Source organism: Lissotriton helveticus, chromosome 1_1 (assembly GCF_964261635.1).
Source record: "Lissotriton helveticus chromosome 1_1, aLisHel1.1, whole genome shotgun sequence".
In the NCBI taxonomy this organism is placed as follows: Eukaryota; Metazoa; Chordata; class Amphibia; order Caudata; family Salamandridae; genus Lissotriton; species Lissotriton helveticus.
The window spans coordinates 9,477,477-9,500,313 of NC_136057.1; the positions used below are offsets into that span (position 1 = coordinate 9,477,477).

At 48.5% G+C, this 22,837-nt stretch overlaps 1 protein-coding gene across 1 annotated transcript in view; it reads left to right on the top strand.

The window, feature by feature from the left end:
* Positions 1-22,837, top strand: part of LOC144757146 (phospholipase A2 inhibitor and Ly6/PLAUR domain-containing protein-like) — a 134,531-nt gene that overhangs the window by 35,390 nt on the left and 76,304 nt on the right. Inside the window, exons 2-3 of the mRNA XM_078646361.1 lie at positions 8,747-8,893; positions 9,632-9,787. Of these exons, the coding sequence (XP_078502487.1) occupies positions 8,747-8,893; positions 9,632-9,787 (303 nt within the window). The remainder of the gene's footprint in view (positions 1-8,746; positions 8,894-9,631; positions 9,788-22,837) is intronic.

The following is a 22,837-nucleotide window of genomic DNA, read 5'->3' on the forward strand; positions in this document are numbered from 1 at the left end:
AATCAAATGAAGCAAAATGCATGGCAGAATTCATGGGAAAGCCCCTGCTCCAATCAAATGCAGCAAAACCAATGGCAGAATTCGTGGGAAAGCCCCTGCTCCAATCAAATGAAGCAAAATCCATGGCAGAATTCACGGGAAAGCCCCTGCTCCAATCAAATGAAGCAAAATCCATGGCAGAATTCATGGGAAAGCCCCTGCTCCAATCAAATGCAGCAAAATCCATGGCAGAATTCATGGGAAAGCCCATGCTCCAATCAAATGCAGCAAAATCCATGGCAGAATTCATGGGAAAGCCCATGCTCCAATCAAATGAAGCAAAATCCATGGCAGAATTCATGGGAAAGCCCATGCTCCAATCAAATGAAGCAAAATCCATGGCAGAATTCATGGGAAAACCCCTGCTCCAATCAAGTGAAGCAAAATCCATGGCAGAATTCATGGGAAAGCCCCTGCTCCAATCAAATGAAGCAAAATCCATGGCAGAATTCATGGGAAAGCCCCTGCTCCAATCAAATGAAGCAAAATCAATGGTAGAGCCCCTGCTCCAATCAAATGAAGCAAAATCCATGGCAGAATTCATGGGAAAGCCCATGCTCCAATCAAATGAAGCGAAATCCATGGCAGAACTCATGGGAAAGCCCGTGCTCCAATCAAATGAAGCAAAATCCATGGCAGAACTCATGGGAAAGCCCCTGCTCCAATCAAATGAAGTGAAATCCATGGCAGAATTCATGGGAAAGCCCCTGCTCCAATCAAATGAAGCAAAATCCATGGCAGAATTCATGGGAAAGCCCCTGCTCCAATCAAATGAAGCAAAATCCATGGCAGAATTCACGGGAAAGCCCCTGCTCCAATCAAATGAAGCAAAATCCATGGCAGAATTCATGGGAAAGCCCCTGCTCCAATCAAATGAAGCAAAATCCATGGCAGAATTCACGGGAAAGCCCCTGCTCCAATCAAATGCAGCAAAATCCATGGCAGAATTCATGGGAAAGCCCATGCTCCAATCAAATGCAGCAAAATCCATGGCAGAATTCACGGGAAAGCCCCTGCTCCAATCAAATGCAGCAAAATCCATGGCAGAATTCATGGGAAAGCCCCTGCTCCAATCAAATGAAGCAAAATGCATGGCAGAATTCATGGGAAAGCCCCTGCTCCAATCAAATGAAGCAAAATCCATGGCAGAACTCATGGGAAAGCCCCTGCTCCAATCAAATGCAGCAAAACCAATGGCAGAATTCATGGGAAAGCCCCTGCTCCAATCAAATGAAGCAAAATCCATGGCAGAATTCATGGGAAAGCCCCTGCTCCAATCAAGTGAAGCAAAATCCATGGCAGAATTCATGGGAAAGCCCCTGCTCCAATCAAATGAAGCAAAATCCATGGCAGAATTCATGGGAAAGCCCCTGCTCCAATCAAATGAAGCAAAATCCATGGCAGAATTCATGGGAAAGCCCCTGCTCCAATCAAATGAAGCAAAATCAATGGCAGAGCCCCTGCTCCAATCAAATGAAGCAAAATCCATGGCAGAATTCATGGGAAAGCCCATGCTCCAATCAAATGAAGCGAAATCCATGGCAGAACTCATGGGAAAGCCCGTGCTCCAATCAAATGAAGCAAAATCCATGGCAGAACTCATGGGAAAGCCCCTGCTCCAATCAAATGAAGTGAAATCCATGGCAGAATTCATGGGAAAGCCCCTGCTCCAATCAAATGAAGCAAAATCCATGGCAGAATTCATGGGAAAGCCCCTGCTCCAATCAAATGAAGCAAAATCCATGGCAGAACTCATGGGAAAGCCCCTGCTCCAATCAAATGAAGCGAAATCCATGGCAGAACTCATGGGAAAGCCCCTGCTCCAATCAAATGAAGCGAAATCCATGGCAGAATTCATGGGAAAGCCCCTGCTCCAATCAAATGAAGCAAAATCCATGGCAGAATTCACGGGAAAGCCCCTGCTCCAATCAAATGAAGCAAAATCCATGGCAGAATTCACGGGAAAGCCCCTGCTCCAATCAAATGCAGCAAAATCCATGGCAGAATTCACGGGAAAGCCCATGCTCCAATCAAATGCAGCAAAATCCATGGCAGAATTCATGGGAAAGCCCATGCTCCAATCAAATGAAGCAAAATCCATGGCAGAATTCATGGGAAAGCCCATGCTCCAATCAAATGAAGCAAAATCCATGGCAGAATTCATGGGAAAGCCCCTGCTCCAATCAAGTGAAGCAAAATCCATGGCAGAATTCATGGGAAAGCCCCTGCTCCAATCAAATGAAGCAAAATCAATGGCAGAGCCCCTGCTCCAATCAAATGAAGCGAAATCCATGGCAGAACTCATGGGAAAGCCCGTGCTCCAATCAAATGAAGCAAAATCCATGGCAGAACTCATGGGAAAGCCCCTGCTCCAATCAAATGAAGCGAAATCCATGGCAGAATTCATGGGAAAGCCCCTGCTCCAATCAAATGAAGTGAAATCCATGGCAGAATTCACGGGAAAGCCCCTGCTCCAATCAAATGCAGCAAAATCCATGGCAGAATTCATGGGAAAGCCCATGCTCCAATCAAATGCAGCAAAATCCATGGCAGAATTCATGGGAAAGCCCATGCTCCAATCAAATGAAGCAAAATCCATGGCAGAATTCATGGGAAAGCCCATGCTCCAATCAAATGAAGCAAAATCCATGGCAGAATTCATGGGAAAACCCCTGCTCCAATCAAGTGAAGCAAAATCCATGGCAGAATTCATGGGAAAGCCCCTGCTCCAATCAAATGAAGCAAAATCCATGGCAGAATTCATGGGAAAGCCCCTGCTCCAATCAAATGAAGCAAAATCAATGGTAGAGCCCCTGCTCCAATCAAATGAAGCAAAATCCATGGCAGAATTCATGGGAAAGCCCATGCTCCAATCAAATGAAGCGAAATCCATGGCAGAACTCATGGGAAAGCCCGTGCTCCAATCAAATGAAGCAAAATCCATGGCAGAACTCATGGGAAAGCCCCTGCTCCAATCAAATGAAGTGAAATCCATGGCAGAATTCATGGGAAAGCCCCTGCTCCAATCAAATGAAGCAAAATCCATGGCAGAATTCATGGGAAAGCCCCTGCTCCAATCAAATGAAGCAAAATCCATGGCAGAATTCACGGGAAAGCCCCTGCTCCAATCAAATGAAGCAAAATCCATGGCAGAATTCATGGGAAAGCCCCTGCTCCAATCAAATGAAGCAAAATCCATGGCAGAATTCACGGGAAAGCCCCTGCTCCAATCAAATGCAGCAAAATCCATGGCAGAATTCATGGGAAAGCCCATGCTCCAATCAAATGCAGCAAAATCCATGGCAGAATTCACGGGAAAGCCCCTGCTCCAATCAAATGCAGCAAAATCCATGGCAGAATTCATGGGAAAGCCCCTGCTCCAATCAAATGAAGCAAAATGCATGGCAGAATTCATGGGAAAGCCCCTGCTCCAATCAAATGAAGCAAAATCCATGGCAGAACTCATGGGAAAGCCCCTGCTCCAATCAAATGCAGCAAAACCAATGGCAGAATTCATGGGAAAGCCCCTGCTCCAATCAAATGAAGCAAAATCCATGGCAGAATTCATGGGAAAGCCCCTGCTCCAATCAAGTGAAGCAAAATCCATGGCAGAATTCATGGGAAAGCCCCTGCTCCAATCAAATGAAGCAAAATCCATGGCAGAATTCATGGGAAAGCCCCTGCTCCAATCAAATGAAGCAAAATCCATGGCAGAATTCATGGGAAAGCCCCTGCTCCAATCAAATGAAGCAAAATCAATGGCAGAGCCCCTGCTCCAATCAAATGAAGCAAAATCCATGGCAGAATTCATGGGAAAGCCCATGCTCCAATCAAATGAAGCGAAATCCATGGCAGAACTCATGGGAAAGCCCGTGCTCCAATCAAATGAAGCAAAATCCATGGCAGAACTCATGGGAAAGCCCCTGCTCCAATCAAATGAAGTGAAATCCATGGCAGAATTCATGGGAAAGCCCCTGCTCCAATCAAATGAAGCAAAATCCATGGCAGAATTCATGGGAAAGCCCCTGCTCCAATCAAATGAAGCAAAATCCATGGCAGAACTCATGGGAAAGCCCCTGCTCCAATCAAATGAAGCGAAATCCATGGCAGAACTCATGGGAAAGCCCCTGCTCCAATCAAATGAAGCGAAATCCATGGCAGAATTCATGGGAAAGCCCCTGCTCCAATCAAATGAAGCAAAATCCATGGCAGAATTCACGGGAAAGCCCCTGCTCCAATCAAATGAAGCAAAATCCATGGCAGAATTCACGGGAAAGCCCCTGCTCCAATCAAATGCAGCAAAATCCATGGCAGAATTCACGGGAAAGCCCATGCTCCAATCAAATGCAGCAAAATCCATGGCAGAATTCATGGGAAAGCCCATGCTCCAATCAAATGAAGCAAAATCCATGGCAGAATTCATGGGAAAGCCCATGCTCCAATCAAGTGAAGCAAAATCCATGGCAGAATTCATGGGAAAGCCCCTGCTCCAATCAAGTGAAGCAAAATCCATGGCAGAATTCATGGGAAAGCCCCTGCTCCAATCAAATGAAGCAAAATCAATGGCAGAGCCCCTGCTCCAATCAAATGAAGCGAAATCCATGGCAGAACTCATGGGAAAGCCCGTGCTCCAATCAAATGAAGCAAAATCCATGGCAGAACTCATGGGAAAACCCCTGCTCCAATCAAATGAAGCGAAATCCATGGCAGAATTCATGGGAAAGCCCCTGCTCCAATCAAATGAAGTGAAATCCATGGCAGAATTCACGGGAAAGCCCCTGCTCCAATCAAATGCAGCAAAATCCATGGCAGAATTCATGGGAAAGCCCATGCTCCAATCAAATGCAGCAAAATCCATGGCAGAATTCATGGGAAAGCCCATGCTCCAATCAAATGAAGCAAAATCCATGGCAGAATTCATGGGAAAGCCCCTGCTCCAATCAAATGAAGCAAAATCAATGGTAGAGCCCCTGCTCCAATCAAATGAAGCAAAATCCATGGCAGAATTCATGGGAAAGCCCATGCTCCAATCAAGTGAAGCAAAATCCATGGCAGAATTCATGGGAAAACCCCTGCTCCAATCAAGTGAAGCAAAATCCATGGCAGAATTCATGGGAAAGCCCCTGCTCCAATCAAATGAAGCAAAATCCATGGCAGAATTCATGGGAAAGCCCCTGCTCCAATCAAATGAAGCAAAATCAATGGTAGAGCCCCTGCTCCAATCAAATGAAGCAAAATCCATGGCAGAATTCATGGGAAAGCCCATGCTCCAATCAAATGAAGCGAAATCCATGGCAGAACTCATGGGAAAGCCCGTGCTCCAATCAAATGAAGCAAAATCCATGGCAGAACTCATGGGAAAGCCCCTGCTCCAATCAAATGAAGTGAAATCCATGGCAGAATTCATGGGAAAGCCCCTGCTCCAATCAAATGAAGCAAAATCCATGGCAGAATTCATGGGAAAGCCCCTGCTCCAATCAAATGAAGCAAAATCCATGGCAGAATTCACGGGAAAGCCCCTGCTCCAATCAAATGAAGCAAAATCCATGGCAGAATTCATGGGAAAGCCCCTGCTCCAATCAAATGAAGCAAAATCCATGGCAGAATTCACGGGAAAGCCCCTGCTCCAATCAAATGCAGCAAAATCCATGGCAGAATTCATGGGAAAGCCCATGCTCCAATCAAATGCAGCAAAATCCATGGCAGAATTCACGGGAAAGCCCCTGCTCCAATCAAATGCAGCAAAATCCATGGCAGAATTCATGGGAAAGCCCCTGCTCCAATCAAATGAAGCAAAATGCATGGCAGAATTCATGGGAAAGCCCCTGCTCCAATCAAATGAAGCAAAATCCATGGCAGAACTCATGGGAAAGCCCCTGCTCCAATCAAATGCAGCAAAACCAATGGCAGAATTCATGGGAAAGCCCCTGCTCCAATCAAATGAAGCAAAATCCATGGCAGAATTCATGGGAAAGCCCCTGCTCCAATCAAGTGAAGCAAAATCCATGGCAGAATTCATGGGAAAGCCCCTGCTCCAATCAAATGAAGCAAAATCCATGGCAGAATTCATGGGAAAGCCCCTGCTCCAATCAAATGAAGCAAAATCCATGGCAGAATTCATGGGAAAGCCCCTGCTCCAATCAAATGAAGCAAAATCAATGGCAGAGCCCCTGCTCCAATCAAATGAAGCAAAATCCATGGCAGAATTCATGGGAAAGCCCATGCTCCAATCAAATGAAGCGAAATCCATGGCAGAACTCATGGGAAAGCCCGTGCTCCAATCAAATGAAGCAAAATCCATGGCAGAACTCATGGGAAAGCCCCTGCTCCAATCAAATGAAGTGAAATCCATGGCAGAATTCATGGGAAAGCCCCTGCTCCAATCAAATGAAGCAAAATCCATGGCAGAATTCATGGGAAAGCCCCTGCTCCAATCAAATGAAGCAAAATCCATGGCAGAACTCATGGGAAAGCCCCTGCTCCAATCAAATGAAGCGAAATCCATGGCAGAACTCATGGGAAAGCCCCTGCTCCAATCAAATGAAGCGAAATCCATGGCAGAATTCATGGGAAAGCCCCTGCTCCAATCAAATGAAGCAAAATCCATGGCAGAATTCACGGGAAAGCCCCTGCTCCAATCAAATGAAGCAAAATCCATGGCAGAATTCACGGGAAAGCCCCTGCTCCAATCAAATGCAGCAAAATCCATGGCAGAATTCACGGGAAAGCCCATGCTCCAATCAAATGCAGCAAAATCCATGGCAGAATTCATGGGAAAGCCCATGCTCCAATCAAATGAAGCAAAATCCATGGCAGAATTCATGGGAAAGCCCATGCTCCAATCAAGTGAAGCAAAATCCATGGCAGAATTCATGGGAAAGCCCCTGCTCCAATCAAATGAAGCAAAATCAATGGCAGAGCCCCTGCTCCAATCAAATGAAGCGAAATCCATGGCAGAACTCATGGGAAAGCCCGTGCTCCAATCAAATGAAGCAAAATCCATGGCAGAATTCATGGGAAAGCCTATGCTCCAATCAAATGCAGCAAAATCCATGGCAGAATTCATGGGAAAGCCCATGCTCCAATCAAATGCAGCAAAATCCATGGCAGAATTCACGGGAAAGCCCCTGCTCCAATCAAATGAAGCAAAATCCATGGCAGAATTCATGGGAAAGCCCATGCTCCAATCAAATGAAGCAAAATCCATGGCAGAACTCATGGGAAAGCCCCTGCTCCAATCAAATGAAGTGAAATCCATGGCAGAATTCATGGGAAAGCCCCTGCTCCAATAATGTAACGACTCCCAAGTTGAAATGTGACATAACGCAGCGCAAGCAGCTGCCTTGCTTTTCATTTCTATGAATAATCCATGCAATGCTGTGGAAATCAGTCTGTGTAAATATTACTGAAGCCTTTGCATTGTACATGCATCACTCCAAATATTTTGGGCATTATTTACAAGCCCCTTGTGCCACACGTACATCACTTTTCGCATGTTAAAAATGACGTAAAAGTGGCGCAAGGCGCTTGTAAAGAAGCCTCTTCAAACTTTCCATATGTTCTCTAATGAACAACATTTTTAAATTAACTGTAAGCACAGAATTGTATAGTGGACGGGTACACTTCCAGGCCAGAGCCTATGCAGTACATTACAGAGACGGCTTTGCACCATAGTGCCTAGCACAAGGCAGACTAAAGCGCCCCAGCACAGACAGAGAGAAGAACACAAGGGGCCTCATTTATGAAAAGTGACGCATCGCTGCGTGAAAACAGCGATGCGTCACTTTTCACTGCGCCCTCCTTGCGACACCAATGATGCGTCATATTTACAGTATGACGCATCCTGACGCAAGGAGTTACAGATACGTCAGTATTTCTGACGTATCTGTATGGCGCAAAAGTAATGCATCGCTGGAGTGTGTCACAAAAGTGACGCAACTCCAGCAATGTGTCCTTTCACATGGGGTAATCCCCATGTGAAAGGGCCTGGGTCAGTCTTACGCCTGCTGTGAGGCAGGCGTAAGATATTTACGAATTTGCACCCTAGAAGTGGCGCAGTGAAATCTCATAGATTTCACTGCGTCACTTCTACGACCCTTCCTTGCGTCAATACGCCCCCCCTGCATACATTATACCTGACGCAGGTATAATGTGGCGCAGGGGTTTACAAAGTGACGCATCTACCTAGATGCGTCACTTTGTCAATATGGCACAACAAGGCGCATATTTTTACGCCAATGGTGCGTCACAAAAAGTGACGCACCGGCGGCGTCAAAGTGACGCACAGCCTCATAAATGAGGCCCCATATCTTGTCAAAATAGTGCTTTTCTGCTCTCTCTCTCTTTGACACAACCCCCCGAGCTCATCAAATGTGGTTGTGTCAATTCTTTAGTTATCTCTAGATCTTTCTATTTGTCTCTCTGTGCCTGGGTCTAGCCATTTGTGTGTTTTTATCGGTCTCTTTCTGTCTCATTCGGTTACAATCTTCATTCTGCCTCAGTTCTTTCTCGTCTCTCCCTAAGCACCGTTTTGTGTTTTCATCACTTCATTTTTCTACTCTCCAAACAACTGGAACTCTCCGATACATTACCTATTTTCTGTTATATTTTGTTCTCCTGGGTACCAGAACTTTCTTCTCTTCCACACCATACTTGTTTTTTTACATGTATTTCTCAATGTGTGAATGAAAAGCACCATCTTGCTCAGATCTCTGGATTGCGTTTCTTTTTCCAGCAGATTGCCTACTGTGCGAGACGTGTCTTGCTACCGGCACCAGCCAATGCTCAGGGATCTTCAAGCAATGCTCTCCGGACGTCACTCACTGCGTCACAGGGCTGGAGAACAACACAGTGGGTGAGTGTCACGTGCCACATGTCTGTACCCTGACTCTGTCCTGGACATTCTGGCACCCAAGATACTTCTTAGGAGGACCCTGAGGCTTGCAGCATTTATGGGTTGGTTGTAGGGTGCCTCTGTGACCTTCAGAAGCTCTTCCGTTGTATCTACATGGCAGCGACTGATTGGGTACAATGTATAGGCTGGCATACCTTCCTACCGGGGTCCCTTGCGCGCGGTGCCACAGGCCCCTAAGCTACGCTCTGAGGCCTGATCATGGTGTAACAGGTCTGTGGGGCTTGGGTTCCCTTCTGGAGAGTGCCTAGCCTTGTAGTTCAAGATGGATTGTTCTCATGGGTATCAGGTCAGTACTGATTTGCATAAGACAGGCTTCTTTTGTAAGGAGTGGCACAGTTGGCATAAAATGATAGGTTGGAAATCTACTGAGAGCTAATGAAAGTGGTTGAGAAGTGTGGAAAAAGTTATAGAAGCATTTGAGTTCAAAATTAGCAAAATAATTGAGTAATCATCACAGTGGTGGGGGCAAAGTGTGACACCCCATCAACATTTTTAGGAGGGATATTTTTCTTTATTTAAAATGACAATTGGTGCATAAACACTGAAATAAAGCTATTTTAACACTTTTTCTTGGTTTGGTTGTTTCACCCAGACTCCTTCAGGGTAACCATGTTTGCTCTGGAACTTGTACTGAGATCTTTTTTTTTGTTTAATCAAAACTTGTATTTGTGCCGACAGGGGATGATGTTGTTGTAACTGCGTTCAAGGACTGTCTGCATTCCTCCACACAAGCATCCTGTGGAAGAGACTATCACTACCACAACTCTGTGTTCTCTTTCCTGGTCAGCAGAACATGCTGTGACTCTGACTTCTGCAACAAAGGGGAGGTGGAAGGTATGTACCAGAGTGTGTATGGACCCTGATATCTGTTACACCGGTCATATGCAGGGTGGATGCACTCTGTGACGGTAACATCTGTAACAGAGAGTATGTGCATGGTAGATGCAGTCTGTGACTGTAACATCTGTAACAGAGAGTATGTGCATGGTAGGTGCAGTCTGTGACTGTAACATCTGTAACAGAGAGTATGTGCATGGTAGGTGCAGTCTGTGACTGTAACATCTGTAACAGAGAGTATGTGCATGGTGGGTGCAGTCTGTGACTGTAACATCTGTAACAGAGAGTATGTGCAGGGTGGGTGCAGTCTGTGACTGTAACATCTGTAACAGAGAGTATGTGCATGGTAGGTGCAGTCTGTGACTGTAACATCTGTAACAGAGAGTATGTGCATGGTAGGTGCAGTCTGTGACGGTAACATCTGTAACAGAGAGTATGTGCATGGTAGGTGCAGTCTGTGACGGTAACATCTGTAACAGAGAGTATGTGCATGGTAGGTGCAGTCTGTGACGGTAACATCTGTAACAGAGAGTATGTGCATGGTAGGTGCAGTCTGTGACTGTAACATCTGTAACAGAGAGTATGTGCAGGGTAGGTGCAGTCTGTGACGGTAACATCTGTAACAGAGCGTATGTGCAGGGTAGGTGCAGTCTGTGACGGTAACATCTGTAACAGAGAGTATGTGCAGGGTAGGTGCAGTCTGTGACTGTAACATCTGTAACAGAGAGTATGTGCAGGGTAGGTGCAGTCTGCGACTGTAACATCTGTAACAGAGAGTATGTGCAGGGTAGGTGCTGTCTGTGACTGTAACATCTGTAACAGAGAGTATGTGCATGGTAGGTGCATTCTGTGACTAACATCTGTAACAGAGAGTATGTGCATGGTAGGTGCAGTCTGTGACTGTAACATCTGTAACAGAGAGTATGTGCATGGTAGGTGCAGTCTGTGACTGTAACATCTGTAACAGAGAGTATGTGCAGGGTAGGTGCAGTCTGTGACGGTAACATCTGTAACAGAGAGTATGTGCAGGGTAGGTGCAGTCTGTGACTGTAACATCTGTAACAGAGAGTATGTGCATGGTAGGTGCAGTCTGTGACTGTAACATCTGTAACAGAGAGTATGTGCATGGTAGGTGCAGTCTGTGACGGTAACATCTGTAACAGAGAGTATGTGCATGGTAGGTGCAGTCTGTGACTGTAACATCTGTAACAGAGAGTATGTGCATGGTAGGTGCAGTCTGTGACTGTAACATCTGTAACAGAGAGTATGTGCATGGTAGGTGCAGTCTGTCACTGTCATCTGTAACAGAGAGTATGTGCATGGTAGGTGCAGTCTGTCACTGTAACATCTGTAACAGAGAGTATGTGCATGGTAGGTGCAGTCTGTGACTGTAACATCTGTAACAGAGAGTATGTGCATGGTAGGTGCAGTCTGTGACTGTAACATCTGTAACAGAGAGTATGTGCATGGTAGGTGCAGTCTGTGACGGTAACATCTGTAACAGAGAGTATGTGCATGGTAGGTGCAGTCTGTGACGGTAACATCTGTATCAGAGAGTATGTGCATGGTAGGTGCAGTCTGTGACGGTAACATCTGTAACAGAGAGTATGTGCATGGTAGGTGCAGTCTGTGACGGTAACATCTGTAACAGAGAGTATGTGCATGGTAGGTGCAGTCTGTGACTAACATCTGTAACAGAGAGTATGTGCATGGTAGGTGCAGTCTGTGACTGTAACATCTGTAACAGAGAGTATGTGCATGGTAGGTGCAGTCTGTGACGGTAACATCTGTAACAGAGAGTATGTGCATGGTAGGTGCAGTCTGTGACGGTAACATCTGTAACAGAGAGTATGTGTAGTCCAGTGTGCAGGGTAAGTTCTAGGGCATGCAAGTCACGTACAGTCTGTAACGCTGACATCTCTAGCATAGGGAATGCACAGTCTGTGACTCCAACACCTTTAAACGAGGGAATCTTTAGAATATGCACAGTCTATGAAACTGAGCTCCGTAAAGGAGGGGCTGTGCAGGGACATGCAGTCTGTGATTCTGACATCTGTAAAGGAGGGGCTGTGCAGGGTCATGCAGTCTGTGATTCTGATATCTGTAAAGGAGGGGCTGTGCAGGGACATGCAGTCTGAGATTCTGACATCTGTAAAGGAGGGGCTGTGCAGGGACATGCAGTCTGTGATTCTGACATCTGTAAAGGAGGGGCTGTGCAGGGTCATTCAGTCTGTGATTCTGATATCTGTAAAGGAGGGGCTGTGCAGGGACATGCAGTCTGAGATTCTGACATCTGTAAAGGAGGGGCTGTGCAGGGACATGCAGTCTGTGATTCTGTCATCTGTAAAATAGGGGCTGTGCAGGGACATGCAGTCTGTGATTCTGACTTCTGTAAAGGAGGGGCTGTGCAGGGACATGCTGTCTGAGATTCTGATATCTGTATAGGAGGGGCTGTGCAGGGACATGCAGTCTGTGATTCTGTCATCTGTAAAGGAGGGGCTGAGCAGGGACATGCAGTCTGTGATTCTGTCATCTGTAAAGGAGGGGCTGTGCAGGGACATGCAGTCTGTGATTCTGTCATCTGTAAAGGAGGGGCTGTGCAGGGACATGCAGTCTGTGATTCTGTCATCTGTAAAGGAGGGGCTGTGCAGGGACATGCTGTCTGAGATTCTGATATCTGTAAAGGAGGGGCTGTGCAGGGACATGCAGTCTGTGGTTCTGTCATCTGTAAAGGAGGGGCTGTGCAGGGACATGCAGTCTGTGATTCTGTCATCTGTAAAGGAGGGGCTGTGCAGGGACATGCAGTCTGTGATTCTATCAGCTGTAAAGGAGGGGCTGTGCAGGGACATGCAGTCTGTGATTCTGTCATCTGTATAGGAGGGGCTGTGCAGGGACATGCAGTCTGTGATTCTGTCATTTGTATAGGAGCGGCTGTGCAGGGACATGCAGTCTGTGATTCTGATATCTGTAAAGGAGGGGCTGTGCAGGGACATGCAGTCTGTGATTCCGTCATCTGAAAAGGAGGGGCCGTGCAGGGACATGCAGTCTGTGATTCTGTCATCTGTAAAGGAGGGGCTGTGCAGGGACATGCAGTCTGTGATTCTGTCATCTGTAAAGGAGGGGCTGTGCAGGGACATGCAGTCTGTGGTTCTGTCATCTGTAAAGGAGGGGCTGTGCAGGGACATGCAGTCTGTGATTCTGTCATCTGTAAAGGAGGGGCTGTGCAGGGACATGCAGTCTGTGATTCTGTCATCCGTAAAGGAGGGGCTGTGCAGGGTCATGCAGTCTGTGATTCTGTCATCTGTAAAGGAGGGGCTGTGCAGGGACATGCAGTCTGTGATTCTGTCATCCGTAAAGGATGAACTGTGCAGGGACATGCAGTCTGTGATTCTGATATCTGTAAAGGAGGGGCTGTACAGGGACATGCAGTCTGTGATTCTGTCATCTGTAAAGGAGGGGCTGTGCAGGCACATGCAGTCTGTGATTCTGTCATCTATAAAGGAGGGGCTGTGCAGGGACATGCAGTCTGTGATTCTGTCATCTGTAAAGGAGGGGCTGTGCAGGGACATGCAGTCTGTGATTCTGACACCTGTAAAGGAGGGGCGGTGCAGGGACATGCAGTCTGTGATTCTGTCATCCGTAAAGGATGAACTGTGCAGGGACATGCAGTCTGTGATTCTGATATCTGTAATGGAGGGGCTGTGCAGGGACATGCAGTCTGTGATTCTGTCATCTGTAAAGGAGGGGCTGTGCAGGGACATGCAGTCTGTGATTCTGTCATCTGTAAAGGAGGGGCTGTGCAGGGACATGCAGTCTGTGATTCTGTCATCTGTAAAGGAGGGGCTGTGCAGGGACATGCAGTCTGTGGTTCTGTCATCTGTAAAGGAGGGGCTGTGCAGGGACATGCAGTCTGTGATTCTGTCATCTGTAAAGGAGGGGCTGTGCAGGGACATGCAGTCTGTGATTCTGTCATCAGTAAAGGAGGGGCTGTGCAGGGTCATGCAGTCTGTGATTCTGTCATCTGTAAAGGAGGGGCTGTGCAGGGACATGCAGTCTGTGATTCTGTCATCTGTAAAGGAGGGGCTGTGCAGGGACATGCAGTCTGTGATTCTGTCATCAGTAAAGGAGGGGCTGTGCAGGGACATGCAGTCTGTGATTCTGTCATCTGTAAAGGAGGGGCTGTGCAGGGACATGCAGTCTGTGATTCTGTCATCTGTAAAGGAGGAGCTGTGCAGGGACATGGAGTCTGAGATTCTGATATCTGTAAAGGAGGGGCTGTGCAGGGACATGCAGTCTGTGATTCTGATATCTGTAAAGGAGGGGCTGTGCAGGGACATGCAGTCTGAGATTCTGTCATCTGTAAAGCCAGGGCTGTGCAGGGACATGCCGTTTGTGATTCTGACATCTGTAAAGGAGGGGCTGCGCAGGGACATGCAGTCTGTGATTCTGTCATCTGTAAAGGAGGGGCTGTGCAGGGACATGCAGTCTGTGATTCTGATATCTGTAAGGAGGGGCTGTGCAGGGACATGCAGTCTGTGTATCTGATATCTGTAAAGGAGGGGCTGTGCAGGGACATGCAGTCTGTGATTCTGATATCTGTAAAGGAGGGGCTGTGCTGGGACATGCAGTCTGTGATTCTGTCATCCGTAAAGGAGGGGCTGTGCAGGGACATGCAGTCTGTGATTCTGCTATCTGTAAAGGAGGGGCTGTGCTGGGACATGCAGTCTGTGATTCTGTCATCCATAAAGGAGGGGCTGTGCAGGGACATGCAGTCTGTGATTCTGTCATCTGTAAAGGAGGGGCTGTGCAGGGACATGCAGTCTGTGATTCTGTCATCTGTAAAGGAGGGGCTGTGCAGGGACATGCAGTCTGTGGTTCTGTCATCTGTAAAGGAGGGGCTGTGCAGGGACATGCAGTCTGTGATTCTGTCATCTGTAAAGGAGGGGCTGTGCAGGGACATGCAGTCTGTGATTCTGTCATCAGTAAAGGAGGGCTGTGCAGGGTCATGCAGTCTGTGATTCTGTCATCTGTAAAGGAGGGGTTGTGAAGGGACATGCAGTCTGTGATTCTGGCATCTGTAAAGGAGGGGCTATGCAGGGACATGCAGTCTGTGATTCTGTCATCCGTAAAGGATGAACTGTGCAGGGACATGCAGTCTGTGATTCTGTCATCTGTAAAGGAGGGGCTGTGCAGGGTCATGCAGTCTGTGATTCTGTCATCTTTAAAGGAGGGCTGTGCAGGGACATGCAGTCTGTGATTCTGTCATCCGTAAAGGAGGAGCTGTGCAGGGACATGCAGTCTGTGATTCTCTCATCCGTAAAGGAGGAGCTGTGCAGGGACATGCAATCTGTGATTCTGTCATCTGTAAAGGAGGAGCTGTGCAGGGACATGCAGTCTGTGATTCTGTCATCTGTAAAGGAGGGGCTGTGCAGGGACATGCAGTCTGTGATTCTGACATCTGTAAAGGAGGGGCTTTGCAGGGACATGCAGTCTGTGATTCTGTCATCTGTAAAGGAGGGGCTGTGCAGGGACATGCAGTCTGTGATTCTGACATCTGTATAGGAGGGGCTGTGCAGGGACATGCAGTCTGAGATTCTGTCATCTGTAAAGGAGGAGCTGTGCAGGGGCATGCAGTCTGAGATTCTGTCATCTGTAAAGGAGGAGCTGTGCAGGGACATGCAGTCTGTGATTCCGTCATCCGTAAAGGAGGGGCTGTGCAGGGACATGCAGTCTGTGATTCTGTCATCTGTAAAGGAGGGGCTGTGCAGGGACATGCTGTCTGAGATTCTGTCATCTGTAAAGGAGGAGCTGTGCAGGGACATGCAGTCTGTGATTCTGATATCGGTAAAGGAGGGGCTGTGCAGGGACATGCAGTCTGTGATTCTGTCATCTGTAAAGGAGGGGCTGTGCAGGGACATGCAGTCTGTGATTCTGTCATCTGTAAAGGAGGGGCTGTGCAGGGACATGCAGTCTGTGATTCTGTCATCAGTAAAGGAGGGGCTGTGCAGGGACATGCAGTCTGTGATTCTGTCATCTGTAAAGGAGGGGCTGTGCAGGGACATGCAGTCTGTGATTCTGTCATCTGTAAAGGAGGAGCTGTGCAGGGACATGGAGTCTGAGATTCTGATATCTGTAAAGGAGGGGCTGTGCAGGGACATGCAGTCTGTGATTCTGATATCGGTAAAGGAGGGGCTGTGCAGGGACATGCAGTCGGTGATTCTGTCATCTGTAAAGGAGGGGCTGTGCAGGGACATGCAGTCTGTGATTCTGTCATCTGTAAAGGAGGGGCTGTGCAGGGACATGCAGTCTGTGATTCTGTCATCAGTAAAGGAGGGGCTGTGCAGGGACATGCAGTCTGTGATTCTGTCATCTGTAAAGGAGGGGCTGTGCAGGGACATGCAGTCTGTGATTCTGTCATCTGTAAAGGAGGAGCTGTGCAGGGACATGGAGTCTGAGATTCTGATATCTGTAAAGGAGGGGCTGTGCAGGGACATGCAGTCTGTGATTCTGATATCTGTAAAGGAGGGGCTGTGCAGGGACATGCAGTCTGAGATTCTGTCATCTGTAAAGCCAGGGCTGTGCAGGGACATGCCGTTTGTGATTCTGACATCTGTAAAGGAGGGGCTGTGCAGGGACATGCAGTCTGTGTTTCTGTCATCTGTAAAGGAGGGGCTGTGCAGGGACATGCAGTCTGTGATTCTGATATCTGTAAGGAGGGGCTGTGCAGGGACATGCAGTCTGTGTATCTGATATCTGTAAAGGAGGGGCTGTGCAGGGACATGCAGTCTGTGATTCTGATATCTGTAAAGGAGGGGCTGTGCAGGGACATGCAGTCTGTGATTCTGTCATCCGTAAAGGATGAACTGTGCAGGGACATGCAGTCTGTGATTCTGTCATCTGTAAAGGAGGGGCTGTGCAGGGTCATGCAGTCTGTGATTCTGTCATCTTTAAAGGAGGGCTGTGCAGGGACATGCAGTCTGTGATTCTGTCATCCGTAAAGGAGGAGCTGTGCAGGGACATGCAGTCTGTGATTCTCTCATCCGTAAAGGAGGAGCTGTGCAGGGACATGCAATCTGTGATTCTGTCATCTGTAAAGGAGGAGCTGTGCAGGGACATGCAGTCTGTGATTCTGTCATCTGTAAAGGAGGGGCTGTGCAGGGACATGCAGTCTGTGATTCTGACATCTGTAAAGGAGGGGCTTTGCAGGGACATGCAGTCTGTGATTCTGTCATCTGTAAAGGAGGGGCTGTGCAGGGACATGCAGTCTGTGATTCTGACATCTGTATAGGAGGGGCTGTGCAGGGACATGCAGTCTGAGATTCTGTCATCTGTAAAGGAGGAGCTGTGCAGGGGCATGCAGTCTGAGATTCTGTCATCTGTAAAGGAGGAGCTGTGCAGGGACATGCAGTCTGTGATTCCGTCATCCGTAAAGGAGGGGCTGTGCAGGGACATGCAGTCTGTGATTCTGTCATCTGTAAAGGAGGGGCTGTGCAGGGACATGCTGTCTGAGATTCTGTCATCTGTAAAGGAGGAGCTGTGCAGGGACATGCAGTCTGTGATTCTGATATCGGTAAAGGAGGGGCTGTGCAGGGACATGCAGTCTGTGATTCTGATATCTGTAAAGGAGGGGCTATGCAGGGACATGCAGTCTGAGATTCTGTCATCTGTAAAGGAGGAGCTGTGCAGGGGCATGCAGTCTGAGATTCTGTCATCTGTAAAGGAGGGGCTGTGCAGGGACATGCAGTCTGTGATTCTGCCATCTGTAAAGGAGGGGCTCTGCAGGGACATGCAGTCTGAGATTCTGCCATCTGTAAAGGAGGAGCTGTGCAGGGGCATGCAGTCTGAGATTCTGTCATCTGTAAAGGAGGAGCTGTGCAGGGACATGCAGTCTGTGATTCTGATATCGGTAAAGGAGGGGCTGTGCAGGGACATGCAGTCTGTGATTCTGATATCTGTAAAGGAGGGGCTGTGCAGGGGCATGCAGTCTGAGATTCTGTCATCTGTAAAGGAGGAGCTGTGCAGGGATATGTAGTCTGTGATTCTGATATCGGTAAAGAAGGGGCTGTGCAGGGACATGCAGTCTGTGATTCTGATATCTGAAAAGGAGGGGCTGTGCAGGGACATGCAGTCTGTAATTCTGATATCTGTAAAGGAGGGGCTGAGTAGGGACATGCAGTCTGTGATTCTGTCATCTGTAAAGGAGGAGCTGTGCAGGGACATGCAGTCTGTGATTCTGTCATCTGTAAAGGAGGGGCTGAGTAGGGACATGCAGTCTGTGATTCTGTCATCTGTAAAGGAGGGGCTGTGCAGGGACATGCAGTCTGTGATTCTAGCACCTGTAAGGAGGGGCTGTGCAGGGACATGCAGTCTGAGATTCTGTCATCTGTAAAGGAGGAGATGTGCAGGGACATGCAGTCTGTGATTCTGTCATCTGTAAGGAGGGGCTGTGCAGGGACATGCAGTCTGTGATTCTGATATCTGTAAAGGAGGGGCTGTGCAGGGACATGCAGTCTGTGATTCTGACATCTGTAAAGGAGGGGCTATGCAGGGACATGCAGTCTGTGATTCTGATATCTGTAAAGGAGGGGCTGTGCAGGGACATGCAGTCTGTGATTCTGTCATCTGTAAAGGAGGGGCTGTGCAGGGACATGCAGTCTGTGATTCTGACATCTGTAAAGGAGGGGCTGAGCAGGGACATGTAATCTGTGATTCTGTCATCTGTAAAGGAGGGGCTGTGCAGGGACATGCAGTCTGTCATACTTTCATCTGTAGAGGAGGGGCTGTGCAGGGACATGCAGTCTGTGATTCTGTCATCTGTAAAGGAGGGGCTGTGCAGGGACATGCAGTCTGTGATTCTGACATCTGTAAAGGAGGGGCTGTGCTGGGACATGCAGTCTGTGATTCTGTCATCTGTAAGGAGGGGCTGTGCAGGGACATGCAGTCTGTGATTCTGATATCTGTAAAGGAGGGGCTGTGCAGGGACATGCAGTCTGTGATTCTGACATCTGTAAAGGAGGGGCTATGCAGGGACATGCAGTCTGTGATTCTGATATCTGTAAAGGAGGGGCTGTGCAGGGACATGCAGTCTGTGATTCTGTCATCTGTAAAGGAGTGGCTGTGCAGGGACATGCAGTCTGTGATTCTGACATCTGTAAAGGAGGGGCTGTGCAGGGACATGCAGTCTGTGTTTCTGTCATCTGTAAAGGAGGGGCTGTGCAGGGACATGCAGTCTGTGATTCTGTCATCTGTAAAGGAGGGGCTGTGCAGGGACATGCAGTCTGTGTTTCTGTCATCTGTAAAGGAGGGGCTGTGCAGGGACATGCAGTCTGTGATTCTGTCATCTGTAAAGGAGGGGCTGTGCAGGGACATGCAGTCTGTGTTTCTGTCATCTGTAAAGAAGGGGCTGTGCAGGGACATGCAGTCTGTGATTCTGTCATCTGTAAAGGAGGGGCTGTGCAGGGACATGCAGTCTGTGATTCTGTCATCTGTAAAGGAGGGGCTGTGCAGGGACATGCAGTCTGTGATTCTGACATCTGTAAAGGAGGGGCTATGCAGGGACATGCAGTCTGTGATTCTGATATCTGTAAAGGAGGGGCTGTGCATGGACCTGCAGTCTGTGATTCTGTCACCTGTAAAGGAGGGGCTGTGCGGGGACATGCAGTCTGTCATACTGTCATCTGTAAAGGAGGGGATGTGCAGGGACATGCAGTCTGTGATTCTGTCATCTGTGAGGAGAGGCTGTGCAGGGATATGCAGTCTGTGATTCTGACATCTGTAAAGGAGAGGCTGTGCAGGGACATGCAGTCTGTGATTCTGACATCTGTAAAGGAGGGGCTGGGCAGGGACCTGCAGTCTGTGATTCTGTCATCTGTAAAGGAGGGGCTGGGCAGGGACATGCAGTCTGTGATTCTGTCATCTGTAAGGAGGGGCTGTGCTGGGACATGCAGTCTGTGATTCTGACATCTGTAAAGGAGAGGCTGTGCAGGGACATGCAGTCTGTGATTCTGACATCTGTAAAGGAGGGGCTGGGCAGGGAACTGCAGTCTGTGATTCTGTCATCTGTAAAGGAGGGGCTGGGCAGGGACCTGCAGTCTGTGATTCTGTCATCTGTAAAGGAGGAGCTGTGCAGGGACATGCAGTCTGTGATTCTGATATCTGTAAAGGAGGGGTTGTGCAGGGACATGCAGTCTGTGATTCTGGTATCTGTAAAGGAGGGGCTATGCAGGGACATGCAGTCTGTGAACCTGTCATCTGTAAAGGAGGGGCTGTGCAGGGACATGCAGTCTGTGATTCTGATATCTGTAAAGGAGGGGCTGTGCAGGGACATGCAGTCTGTCATACTGTCATCTGTAAAGGAGGGGATGTGCAGGGACATGCAGTCTGCCATACTGTCATCTGTAAAGGAGGGGCTGTGCATGGACATGCAATCTGTGATTCTGTCATCTGTAAAGGAGGGGCTGTGCAGGGACCTGCAATCTGTGATTCTGTCATCTGTAAAGGAGGGGCTATGCAGGAACATGCAGTCTGTGATTCTGTCATCTGTAAAGGAGGGGCTGTGCAGGGACATGCAGTCTGTGATTCTGTCATCTGTAAAGGAGGAGCTGTGCAGGGACATGCAGTCTGTGATTCTGTCATCTGTAAAGGAGGGGCTGTGCAGGGACATGCAGTCTGTGATTCTGACATATGTAGAGGAGGGGCTGTGCAGGGTCATGCAGTCTGTGATTCTGTCATCTGTAAAGGAGGGGCTGTGCAGGGACATGCAGTCTGTGATTCTGATATCTGTAAAGGAGGGGCTGTGCTGGGACATGCAGTCTCTGATTCTGACATATGTAGAGGAGGGGCTGTGCAGGGACATGCAGTCTGTGATTCTGACATATGTAGAGGAGGGCTGTGCAGGGTCATGCAGTCTGTGATTCTGATATCTGTAAAGGAGGGGCTGTGCAGGGACATGCAGTCTGTGATTCTGTCATCTGTAAAGGAGGAGCTGTGCAGGGACATGCAGTCTGTGATTCTGTCATCTGTAAAGGAGGGGCTGTGCAGGGACATGCAGTCTGTGATTCTGATATCTGTAAAGGAGGAGCTGTGCAGGGACATGCAGTCTGTGGTTCTGTCATCTGTAAAGGAGGGGCTGTGCAGGGACATGCAGTCTGTTATTCTGATATCTGTAAATGAGGAGCTGTGCAGGGACATGCAGTCTGTGGTTCTGTCATCTGTAAAGGAGGGGCTGTGCAGGGACATGCAGTCTGTGATTCTGACATCTGTAAAGGAGGGGCTGTGCAGAGACATGCAGTCTGTGATTCTGACATCTGTAAAGGAGGAGCTGTGCAGGAACATGCAGTCTGTGATTCTGTCATCTGTATAGGAGGGGCTGTGCAGGGAAATGCAGTCTGTGATTCTGTCATCTGTAAATGAGGGGCTGTGCAGGGACATGCAGTCTGTGATTCTGATATCTGTAAAGGAGGGGCTGTGCAGGGACATGCAGTCTGTGATTCTGTCATCTTTAAAGGAGGGGCTGTGCAGGGACATGCAGTCTGTGATTCTGACATCTGTAAAGGAGGGGCGGTGCAGGAACATGCAGTCTGTGATTCTGTCATCTGTAAAGGAGGGGCTGTGCAGGGGCATGCAGTCTGTGAATCTGTCATCTGTAAAGGAGGGGCTGTGCAGGGACATGCAGTCTGTGATTCTGTCATCTGTAAAGGAGGGTCTGTGCAGGGACATGCAGTCTGTGATTATGTCATCTGTAAAGGAGGGGCTGTGCAGGGACATGCAGTCTGTGATTCTGTCATCTGTAAAGGAGGGGCTGTGCAGGGACATGCAGTCTGTGATTCTGTCATCTTTAAAGGAGGGGCTGTGCAGGGACATGCAGTCTGTGATTCTGTCATCTTTAAAGGAGGGGCTGTGCAGGGACATGCTGTCTGTGATTCTGATATATGTAAAGGAGGGGCTGTGCAGGGACATGCAGTCTGTGATTCTGTCATCTGTAAAGAAGGGGCTGTGCAGGGACATGCAGTCTGTGATTCTGACATCTGTAAAGGAGGAGCTGTGCAGGGACATGCAGTCTGTGATTCTGATATCTGTAAAGGAGGGGCTGTGAAGGGTCATGCAGTCTGTGATTCTGTCCTCTGTATAGGAGGGGCTGTGCAGGGACATGCAGTCTGTGATTCTGTCATCTGTAAAGGAGCGGCTGTGCAGGGACATGCAGTCTGTGATTCTGATATCTGTAAAGGAGGGGCTGTGAAGGGTCATGCAGTCTGTGATTCTGTCCTCTGTATAGGAGGGGCTGTGCAGGGACATGCCGTCTGTGATTCTGTCATCTGTAAAGGAGCGGCTGTGCAGGGACATGCAGTCTGTGATTCTGATATCTGTAAAGGAGGGGCTGTGCAGGGACATGCAGTCTGTAATTATGTCATCTGTAAAGGAGGGGCTGTGCAGGGGCATGCAGTCTGTGATTCTGTCATCTGTAAAGGAGGGGCTGTGCAGGGGCATGCAGTCTGAGATTCTGTCATCTGTAAAGGAGGAGCTGTGCAGGGACATGCAGTCTGTGATTCTGATATCGGTAAAGGGGGGGCTGTGCAGGGACATGCAGTCTGTGATTCTGATATCTGTAAAGGAGGGGCTGTGCAGGGGCATGCAGTCTGAGATTCTGTCATCTGTAAAGGAGGAGCTGTGCAGGGATATGTAGTCTGTGATTCTGATATCGGTAAAGAAGGGGCTGTGCAGGGACATGCAGTCTGTGATTCTGATATCTGAAAAGGAGGGGCTGTGCAGGGACATGCAGTCTGTAATTCTGATATCTGTAAAGGAGGGGCTGAGTAGGGACATGCAGTCTGTGATTCTGTCATCTGTAAAGGAGGAGCTGTGCAGGGACATGCAGTCTGTGATTCTGTCATCTGTAAAGGAGGGGCTGAGTAGGGACATGCAGTCTGTGATTCTGTCATCTGTAAAGGAGGGGCTGTGCAGGGACATGCAGTCTGTGATTCTAGCACCTGTAAGGAGGGGCTGTGCAGGGACATGCAGTCTGAGATTCTGTCATCTGTAAAGGAGGAG